This window comes from Semicossyphus pulcher, unplaced genomic scaffold, assembly GCF_022749685.1.
Source record: "Semicossyphus pulcher isolate SPU_LCO1_2020_fin unplaced genomic scaffold, fSemPul1.0.p SCAF_14, whole genome shotgun sequence".
In the NCBI taxonomy this organism is placed as follows: domain Eukaryota; kingdom Metazoa; phylum Chordata; class Actinopteri; order Labriformes; family Labridae; genus Semicossyphus; species Semicossyphus pulcher.
In genome coordinates, this window is record NW_027211648.1 from 10444587 (window position 1) to 10455662 (window position 11076).

Genomic DNA, 11076 nt, shown 5'->3' on the forward strand with positions numbered 1-11076 from the left:
AAGAGGAACTCTTGCAGAGTTATTTATTAGGGGTCGTTCACCCCTTGCCTTAAAGTGAAATGTCAGCAATGACACAGCAGTGTGCTGAGAGGCTCGGGGGTTCCTTTCATACATCGTCACAATGAAGGAGGTTCACAATACGCAGGAAAACTCCAACTTGTGTTCATTTAGTTTGTATCCTTGTAGTTTTCAAGTTGCCGATAGTGCCTGTCCTGCTGCTGCTCGTACTGCTGCCGCTTGTCCTGTTGCTCTGAGCCTTTGGCAACACTGCCCCCATGTGGCTGAGAGGAGAACTGCACATGGTCCTCTGACCCGAGGGTCCACAGAATCATCTCTTAAAGTCTCTCCACATGCACTCAGGTCACCCTGCAAATAAATGATGCTTCATACTGACTTCTCTCTGCTTGTTTTGAAGGCAAATTCAGACTTTGGCTTTGATTCTGTGCTTTTTTCCCGTATCCCGATATTTAAAGTAACTTTCCCAGCTTTATCCATCTCTTTGCTTCTCTTCTTCTTCCACCTCAACTGTAAGACCCCCTTAAAGGTCCCACCCTTCTCTTCCCCTTTCTCATGACTTTGATTGGGTAATTCCTCCAGGTGTACACCCCCCTCCCCCCCCCCCTCCCCCTCTCTGATATCGCTCTTCTTTCTTAAAGGGACCACCCGGCTCTCAGCAGTCCCCCCACGCACAGCCCCCCCCACACAACCCCAGCAACCCAATGATGGGACCCCACGGCCAGGTAAGACCCAAGCACTTTCTCTCAAACACCCCTCTCTCGCTCATTCCCTCCAGACCCCCCCCTCCCTCTAGCCCACACACACTCTGCTCTTTCCATTCACTACTCGCACACTTCCTCCTCTCCTTCACCTCCTTCCCTCGAGCTCTGTTAGCGCTCCTTCTGCTCTGCCTAACTCCTGGTAGACATCGGCCCGTCTAGTTTCTGGCTCCTCTTTACAAAAGCAGAGCATCCAGAGGCAGCAGGGCCCGCTCCTCACCGAGGCCCAGCACCGGCTGTCCCCGTGTGGGATGAATAATTCACTCCATGCCCCGCCCCCCGGAGCAGCTTGTGGGGGGTTGCACGCTTATCTGCTCCTCTACTCTTAACACACACGCATGCACGAACGAACACGGCACACTCCCTCCTGCTCGGCCTGCTTACTTCTTCTTGCCTTATAAATAAAAGAGGGGACAGGCACTATGGACACGTCACATATATACGTACAGATATGCACACCCACTTTACACACACATAAACCAGTTAGATTATCGCATATTTATTGCATTCATCTTTAGTGTCAGCGTGCACTTATCCACAACAGTAGCTACACGTGACACACTGGAGGTGAAGCCTTCCGCCCATTATCTGCGGCAGCCCGGCTCTTCATTCATGTGGTTTCTGGTTTCCGTCTGGTCTGTGAGAGAGTGTGGACATGCTTCCTCTAAGGTTTTGGACAGTGTTGTTGGCCTGAGGTGTCTCTAACTACGCCAGGCAGACCACAGGCCGAATCAGCTTACACCACAGCAAGAGCGGGCAGGGAGCTGTGTTAGCGGTGTTTTTACACACACACACACACCAATCCATGCTTTGAGTGTGAGTCTAAGCAGGCTTTTATAAAGTTCGTTAAACACAGACTCTCGCTTAAGTGTCTTTTCTTGAGTGTTTCCAGTCAAATGTGTCGATAAAGTTGCGATCCTTCAGTCTCATCCTCCATTGTCCAAACCGCACTGTGTCCATCTGTGTGTCCTCAGTGCTGCCCCTGTTTGAGAGCTCTCGGATGTATCAGTAATGAAAACTGTGTGCCCCTTCTTTCTCCTCCCTCAACCCCCTTTTCTCCTCCTCTCGACTCCCTTTCTCTCTGCAGCCATTCATGTCACCGCGGTATCCAGGTGGACCGCGCCCCGCACTCCGAATGCCAAATCAGGTACTTGAACTCGAGTTTTGCATTTCCCCTCCACCTTCTGTATAGATTTGATATTTTAAAGTATTTGTGTTGCCGGAGGTGAATCAGGCTTTAATCAGTTTTCATGTCCGGTTTCTTCCTCTCAGCCTCCGGGGGGAATCCCTGGATCTCAGCCTCTCCTGCCAAACAGTTTAGACCCGACAAGACCGCAAGGTAAGATGTTCGTTTTGTACAAAAGATGATGCGTCTTTGATCGATAAGTCTCATTTGTAAGACACCGTAAAACCCAGAATATAAGTCCCACTGGAAAATAAGACGCAGTCTGTTTTTGGGCGTCTCTCAGAAGGAACAACGTTTTTTATAGCTATTTATTAATAAAAGTTATTTCAATACTATTTAAATGTATTTTCATTTGAAACACATTCAAAACACATGAATTACAGCCGACCATCTGTTTTCACCATGTTGCCATCCTGCTAGCTAGCTAGTCGAGCTCAGCCTACAGTAACATTGATTATTGGCGATGATGTCGGCGCATGTCCGTGACGAAGCTTTTGCTAGATTATTGCGCCATCGTCTGGGTAACATACCGTAACACAATAACATCCCTCTCTCTGCATTTTACACTGGCACATTGGTCGCAGTGGTTTATAGGACGCAGGCCACTTTTTAGATGTAAAAGAAAAGTATTAAAAGTACGTCTTAATGACTCTATTAGTCTTAAATAAAGTTGTATATACACTCCTTAAGAGGCTTAAACAGCAATGATTTCTGTCTCATCTAAAAAATGTCTTATTATTACATTTAAATGTTATTTAGCAGGGTATTTTTCCTGGCCTCTCATAGCACATTTTAAAATGTGGTTTGGATGTGATTTTAGCAAAAACTGGTGAGAAAATCACCACAACTGTTTTAGCATTCTTACATGGTCCTAAAATAAATGATCCTTTATTAGGGATGCACGATATTATCGGCATGTTATCAGTATCGGCCGATATTGGCTTAAAAATGAACTATCGGATATCGGCATGTTGGCCGATATCCGCCAATATAATTAACTGATAAAATAATGGGCTGCTGCATACTTGATTAAATGCCCGACCTCGGCGCAATGCCCCCGGCGCGAAGAAGACCTGCGCGGCGCAGCGTGATGACGTCACGTGTGTCCACCTGCAGCATGCGAGAGTCAGAAGCCAAAATGTCCGTGGTGTGGAAGTTTTTCAAAGTGTCCGAAATAGACAGCAAAACTGCTATTTGCAATGACTGCTCAGCTTCGGTGATGCGAGGAGGAGCCAAGGCAAAGTCTTTCAACACCACAAACTTGATTAACCATCTCAAGACCCGTCACCCCGACCGTTGTAACAAATGTGATAAGAGTATCACCATTATACTGCACGCTAATTCCAATACAGAAGAGAGTTGATGATCACTACAATTAGGTGTGCGGGAAAAAAATATCGGTATCGGTAATCGGCTAAATGAGTTGTAAAATATCGGCATATCGGATATCGGCAAAAAATCCAATATCGTGCATCCCTACCTTTAATTGGTTCATTCATTAACTCAGCTTCTGTAGCTTGTCTAGGTCCATGTTGTGTTCATGTATGATATTATTAGAAATTATTCTTGAACATTATGTGATGTAAATATCAATAGATTCATGCTCAGGGTAAATCGTTCTAGGTTTTATGATTCCTGCATATATTATATATATATATATATATATTTTTAATACTTTTCATGGTTTGACTGTAGAAATTGGTAATAAATTCTCTCTTTATTTCACTACAAATGGTTTAAAATGGATTAAATGTAACACAGTGAGAAGACAGAAACCTTAAATATGGATAAAGTTCCCAGAGCCCGAGAGGTCGCCTTTCAAATGTGTGTTTTCACAAACTTTAATAGATACCCCGAAGGATTCGGTTCATCATCACAAGAGATAAAGAAAAGCTGTAAATCCCTCTACAACCCAAAAATATTTATATTAGAACGAGTCATTTTATGTTAGGATTAAACTCCACCCATCAGCTTTTTGTTGTTCTTCTGTTGTGTGTGTGTCTGCCTCTGTTCGGGCTCTGTGGCCATTCTGGCTGCAGATTACAGCTCCGGGGGGCCACAGGGTTCCAACTAATGAGATTAGGATGAAGCATTGTCTGTGGCGTGTCTTAGCTCCTGATTTAAAGAGTGGAGCCATATGTGGATTTACACCAGCGCCGGTGCTGGTGTGTCATGTGTCGCGGTCAGAGTGTGATCCTGTCTGTGCTTGCAGGACATCCTAACATGGGCGGACCGATGAGGATGAACCCTCCTCGAGGGATGGCCATGGGCCCACAGGTACGACAACCTGAAGCAACACAAACTGATTACTGTGAAGATGAAACGGTTCGGTATCAGCAGGTTTATGTAGTTGTACTGTATATATGTGGATGTTTCTACTCTTAAAGGCTTAAATTTGATCTTTGTTTTGATATCAGACTGTTTAATATTTGTGAAAATATCAGGAGGACGTTTAGCACAAAAAGCCAAAAAGATAAAGAATGAATCATCAAATTAAAAAAGCTTATTGTGAAATGATTTTCCTCACAGAATTACGGAGGTATGAGGCCTCCTCCCAACTCGATGGGCGGCCCAATGCCAGGCATGAACATGTAAGTTAAAATACATGTAGTAAAATATGACTTTATTTTTCAGTGCAGGTTAATCTCTGCTTCGCTGTATCCTAAAAGAGTTTAATCCTTCTCTTTATTAATCTCTTCCTCCTTTTTTTCTGCCTCAGGGGTCCCGGAGGAAGAGGGCCTTGGCCAGGACCTAATGCTAACTCTGTGAGTCAGAAATCCTTCACTTTTTCTACTATAGGTATAAGAGGAAACAACAGTACAAATGCTGTGCTCATGATGTTTAACTTTGGTTCAGCAGCTCAGAGAGGTGTGGAAGAGAACAGTCAGGAAACATTACAAGCTACGTCCTGATCTTCCCAACACCTCCTTGCAGCAGTCTGAATGATCATAAGCTATTTATGGGTTTTATTGAAGTGAAAGTGTTCCTCTTATTTAGTGCAGCCCGTATAGATTCACTTTGCTCTGACTCAGATCTGATTATGTGCTTCCTCTTCCTCTCTGCAGATAGCCTACTCCTCCTCATCTCCAGGAAACTACGTGGTGAGTTCAAATACATCAGAACAAGAGAGCTCTCCTGCGCACAGTTTGATTACTCTGATGTGTTCCTGTTCTGACGAGTGTCATTTTAACCTCCGTTATCGATTGTTCCTCAGGGTCCTCCAGGCGGAGGAGGTCCACCTGGAACTCCCATCATGCCCAGCCCAGGTGGTGCGTCACCTAACTATGTCCCCAGCACTAACACTTGTGTCAGAGACAATCCCATCTCTCCTCACTAAACACGCATGAATGTGTCCCCACACTCATCTTTTTAGTTTAGCTTTTGCTCGATAAAATCCTGTAGCTCTCTGATATGATGTCACTAAAGTTTAGTTTGTTCCTCAGATTCGACTAACTCCAGTGAAAACATCTACACAATGATGAATCCCATCGGACCAGGAGGCAACAGACCCAATGTGAGTCTCGCACACGATTCAAGTTCACAATCAAGCTCTGTAATGTGATTTTGTTTTGAAGGTTAAACTGTCCAGGCTTATCACAGGTTCAGACTCAACAGACTGATTCTGGGTTAAAACTATGGACGCTGTTGTTATAATTAAAATCGCACAACCTTGCCCACAAAAAATTAATCCAGCTCAAACAGGGTTTATAACCACATCACTGGGCACCAACACACGTCAGCATTAGAGGAGCATAATGCCGCCACGCTGAGCTCAGCAAGAATAGACTGGAAATATACCAGGAAGAATAAATTAAATCTCTACCTCAGCCTGAGCTGAAAAGACCACGGCTGTATCAAAGAGGTCATTTGTAAGTTTGCTTTACATCTTTCTTCCAGTTCCCTATGGGACCTGGGCCTGACGGGCCAATGGGAGCTATGGGAGCCATGGAGCCACACCACATGAACGGATCACTAGGTGGGTTTATTACACGGCTGTGTTAAACACTCGATGCTGATTGGTTAGTTACGGCATTACAAGTTTTTTATTTTTCAATAGCAGACCGTTGCTATGAAGAACAGACTGTTGCTAGGGATTCGGCTCTAATCACACAATCCGGAGGACTACCTGTAGTCATATCAATCCGCCAAAAGAAGTCTGGTAAATTTGACGTCAGTGTGTTTACAGAGGAAAAAAAGAAAAGAGACGAAAACAGCAGAGAGAAAGCAGTAATGGTTAAACGACCTAAAAACTGTAGGCTAGGACAGAGAGATCTACAAGACTGAAGACAGCACACAGTACAGGATACGGCGGTGTTTAAAGACGGTGAATGGAAAAGAAAATGTCAACAGACTCTGCCAGAAAACCTCAATCAGGTGCTGCACTGATTCCTGCGCTCCGGTTCACCGTGTCTTACTTCACCATCAGTGGAAATGTTAGCATTTAATGTGAGTAAAAACGGCTAGCTTAGCTCATTTTAAGAAGGCTACAGAGGTAACCGTTGCTTTGGACGCAGCTCTCACTGACTATTTTTAAACGGTAGAAATGTAATCATTTCCAAATCAGTATTGTCTATCAAGTAATTGATTCCTTGAACACATAGCTGTGTAACGAGCGGGGTAATGTATAGGTCGTTATAGTGGAATGGAACCCCAACAGGGTGAGCAGGGTCTTGTATTACTGGAACTCTACACCGACACTGTAGCGTCAGAGGAACGTAAGTTGAGGAAATGCGCATATTCATTGCTCTTTCACATTACTCTTGCCTGCTCGTCTTGCCTCATCAATAGCTTCAATAGGAAACTGAAATCGAAGTTGGCCAAAATGAAGATATCACATCGTTTAACATGGATTCTTTAAACGAGCGGAGCAGCAGAAAATGACTCCTGATTACGCCCGCCTCTCGCGCAGCATACGCGACTGGTGGAGATTGCAGCAGTGAATAATACTGGAGCGGTTCTGTCCCGTTACACGCGTCAAAAATACGCTTCAAATAAGTTGCCTGTGTAGATTCCCCGTTACTTTAACACTGTGTGGATTCACAAATGAATGATGGACTGTAGTTCACCTTTAAAAACAATGTCTCTTCCTTCACCTCCTCAGGGTCTGGGGATATGGACGGGTTGCCAAAGGTGAGTAAAAATCTGACTTTCAAACAACTCCAGCATTAATTCAGAGCATTTACTCCACTGTCTGTAAGAAGCCTTCTCATCGCTTCTGTTCGTCTCTTCCTCCAGAGCTCCCCAAATAACATGGGGGGCATGAACAACCCTCCTGGAACGCCGAGAGACGACGGCGAAATGGGCGGCAACTTCTTGAACCCATTCCAAAGCGAAAGTGTAAGTAGAGCGAGTGGTTGACATCTCACGACCCTTAACAGCTATCCTTGACGTCCTTACATGAACCAGTGGATGAATGCAAGCAGAGGGTTCCCCCCGAATTCTTCAGTATTGATCTCAGATGATATGAAGTGCTTGACTCAATCGTTATCAATAGTCTGAGCCCTGATGTAGCCGTGTTACTTTAAACAACACTTCCTTTTTGGAATCTATAGTCGTTTTTTTAGTATGTTTTTGTTTATTGAGTCCAAAATTATTAAAAAAACAGAGGCTTCACCTGACATGCAGCTAATCAGCTTCCTATACGCATTGCACTTTGCCGTCTCTGATGTTCTGCTTGCATTGTAGCCGCTTACTAATCACTAAGCAGTCCATTGTTTACCCTGTGTATCAGTGCTCGGTCGATAGACACAAATAGCCGTGTTCTTTTTATTTGTTGTATCTCAGGACAAACTCATGGGAAAATGTTGATTTTTCAGCCAAGGAACAAAGTAGTTGCTACGGTGACGATTGTGTAAGACTGTGACAGTCTCTTACCCTCGAACCTGGAGAGCCACAGGGTGCACAGGCTGGAAATGTAGTCGAGATCAAATACCCTGATTCAACCGATCAACAGCAGTCAGTGAAATATTTCAAAATAAGAGCCTGAATTAAAGACTTTAGACACCAAAACCAAAGTGATAATTTAATGCAAAATTAAGTCATTGTGTTTGGAAATGAAGTCAAGTGACTCCTAATACGACTGACTGATTGCATTATTGATTACACTGGAGTCAGGTGTCTGTCTGTGCCTCCTGTGGCTCTGCAGGCCTGGGTGTGAGCGCCCTCTGGTGATTAAATGTTGTCAGTGACATATCCACTCATCTGTGCCCTCCTCCCCCTTCCCTCTCTCTCTTTTCAGTATTCACCCAACATGACGATGAGTGTGTGATTTTATTTTTTCCTCTTTTTTTGTACTTTTCTTTATTTTCCCCCCTCCCCTGATTTTTGACCCCCTGCGCCTGATTTTTTTTTTTCTTCAATTCAATCCTTTCTTCACCTTCGGATTGGACCACCTCTCCTCCTCACACACACACACACACACCCTCCACCTGCCCCCGCCATTCTCCACATGGGATCCGCTATCTCCCCCCACCCGCCTCCTCCCCCCTTTGCCCTTCTCACTCGGGACTCTACGGCCCACGCAGCCTTCTGGGACAGCCCTTGAGCATGCTGGGACTCTAATTAAGACGGGCCCTCCTGGAGCATGCAAGATGGCCGCCGGTCTGAACAGGAAGCAGTCACAGAGCAACAGGAAGGGCCTCCTCTCTGACTCCGGCCCCGGCCTCCCTGGCTTCCTGTCAGGTTCTAGACAATGAGCGAGGGAAGGAGGACAAACAGAGAAAGAGGTGGAGAGGAGACTGGTATCACAGCCCTCGCATGAGGACGCAGCGTCGGGTCTTTTAGCAGCTGCCTGGAAGCTTCTCAAACACAACTTTGGACTTTTTAAAAACTTTTACTGTCATTTTTTTTGTTTGTCGCCGCTCCTCCCGACGGATTCAGTTGTGGGTCGGACGAAACGACCCCTTCACCCCCTCCCCACGTTGTTCTCTCTGTGTGTACATTTTGAACAGAGGTGTTGTGATGATCAGTGAATTTTTATTTTTTTCCCCATTTTTTTTGTGTATGTATTGTATCATTGCTATTTTTATTATTGTATTATTGTTATTAATGAAATTGTTATGATCATTTAAGATTAGGTTCTAATTTGTGTTGTTTCTACGGGCACATTATTACGATGAAGACAGCATATGTGCACACAAGTCCGAAATAATAAGCTGTGTAACATGTGGCTCTGTGTGAGCACACCGCCCCCTGCTGGTGATCCATCACGGTACTGATTGGCCCTTTTTCTTTTATCTCTTTAGACTTTTAGCAAACATCTAAATTTTTTTACTTCCTGTTCGGTGATCCAACCCAGAAGAAGAAGCAGCTCCTGTTTTAGTAGCTTCCATGCAGTGAAATGCACAGCTCTATTTATTTATGTACTTTAAATTTGTCTTATGACTCATTGTTACTTTTTTTTCTTTTTTAAGTGTTATCCCTGTTTTTTTGTTAACTGCAGAATTAGTAGCAAATGTGTAAATATGCAGATCCAGTCAGCAGCGTCTCCTTCATTAGACCCCGTTGTGCTCATGCTGCTTCCACCACCTCTTAGGGTAACTGTTCACTCCTGCGTGTGTGTACCTTCTCCGCTGAACACTTGGGTTGTTTCTGTTTGCTGAGAAGTCCTCAACACACTGTGATGTATGTCTGTGCTTTTATGGAAACTTGCTTTCACACACCGGTCAGTTTTTCTACCAAACTTTTGTTGTCGTACATGCAGCGTTCCCTCCCGGGGAAGCACTCCTCTGATTGTTTTGTTCGGAGCAAAGCGGGACAGGAAGCGGTGAGTCGTTGCTCTGTTGGCTGTAGCGAACGGCCTCCCTCCCTTTGCTCGTCTTGAAGAAAGAGACCTCCGTCCTTCTCCCTTTCCTCACCTTTCAGACGGGCCAACACACACACACACTCCCTCTCTGATTTTTTTTGTACAACCCTCCATCTTTTGTTTTTTGTAAATACTGTAAAATGCATTTTGATATCATTGACATGTTTTGATATTTTCAAATCACGACAACAGTTGATCAGAAAACGTGCTGATTCGGGGCAACTGTGCGTATTTGTTCAGAGACGGTGTGTCTTTTACTCAGAAATGATATGAACGATGAGAAACAGAAACTGGAGCTGCTATAGACTATTATGCTATTTCTTCTCATCACAGATAAACAGGTGGGGGTCGTAGGAGTCAGGGGACGAGGGAGGGGTGTTTGAACGCCTTTAGCTAACTCACTGTCACACACATTTCCTTGAAAACCCTTGAACAGGATTCCTGTCCAGGGGCCTCCCTCCCGGGCTAACTTTCACAGGGAATTTGCGAGAACAGAATAAAAGAGGCCAGTTTTTCAAAATAAAAGTTTCCTTCTGCGTCTGCCTCCGACACATTTCAGCTTCCACCCTCGCGACACGAACGGAAAGCAGGGCACGCGGGACACCGTCTCTCAATCCACCACGCCAGGGACCAGAGTACAGACTTTACTATGAAGGATTTTTTTTGTATCTATTTAAAACGGGACGGGCGGGGGGGCGAATGTTTTGGGGAAAGTAAAGAGGGGGAAAAAAATAATGGGCAGATTTGTTCTAAAAAAGAGGTAGAGAGAGTGCGGGAGCGGGCGTCTCCTCCCCTGTACTCTGAGAAACTGTTGTATAAAATGCAGTGGAGCTTCTCTCTATCTTTCTGTCCTGTAAGTACAGCCGTCACGACGTTGATCATTTCTGTATTTCTATCGTGCTGATGTATAATACTGTAACATTCAGGGGAAGGGAGGGTGGAGAGGAATTTTTCGAGGGGAGTAAATTTCTGTTCAGTTCCTCACTTTTCCTCTTGATGACAAAGCAGTATTGAATATGAGGCAGTCTGTCCTTGGGGAGTTGCTTTGTATCTCATGTTAGGGTAGTTTCAGATCCTAAATGTCTCGTGTAGTAAAAAAAAAAGAAAAAAAAAAAGAGGTTCCTTCTTCGTATGTTTCTTTATATTGTAAAGTTTCTTTAGACAAAAAAATGTTGCTTATTGGAAAAAAAGGTGGGAAAACTGCATTGATAATAAATGTAATTTTTTTTATTTTATTTTATTTTTTTCGGTTTTTGTTTCAATTTTCATCAAGTTGTCAGTCGTTTTTGCCTGTGTCCCCCTTGTTGTAG

At 44.3% G+C, this 11076-nt stretch overlaps 1 protein-coding gene across 3 annotated transcripts in view; it reads left to right on the forward strand.

The window, feature by feature from the left end:
- Nucleotides 1-8539, forward strand: part of LOC138590855 (single-stranded DNA-binding protein 3) — a 42802-nt gene extending 34263 nt beyond the window's left edge. Inside the window, exons 6-18 of one of the 3 annotated variants that reach the window (XM_069661255.1) lie at nt 657-740; nt 1864-1923; nt 2049-2115; nt 4175-4239; nt 4492-4553; nt 4682-4727; nt 5028-5063; nt 5177-5231; nt 5406-5476; nt 5860-5938; nt 7064-7092; nt 7198-7299; nt 8201-8539. In XM_069661255.1, coding sequence (XP_069517356.1) covers nt 657-740; nt 1864-1923; nt 2049-2115; nt 4175-4239; nt 4492-4553; nt 4682-4727; nt 5028-5063; nt 5177-5231; nt 5406-5476; nt 5860-5938; nt 7064-7092; nt 7198-7299; nt 8201-8230 — 786 coding nt within the window. In that variant the 3' untranslated portion in view covers nt 8231-8539. The remainder of the gene's footprint in view (nt 1-656; nt 741-1863; nt 1924-2048; nt 2116-4174; nt 4240-4491; nt 4554-4681; nt 4728-5027; nt 5064-5176; nt 5232-5405; nt 5477-5859; nt 5939-7063; nt 7093-7197; nt 7300-8200) is intronic. The other 2 variants (XM_069661256.1, XM_069661257.1) reach the window with 2 other exon arrangements.
- Nucleotides 8540-11076: the final 2537 nt, after the last annotated feature.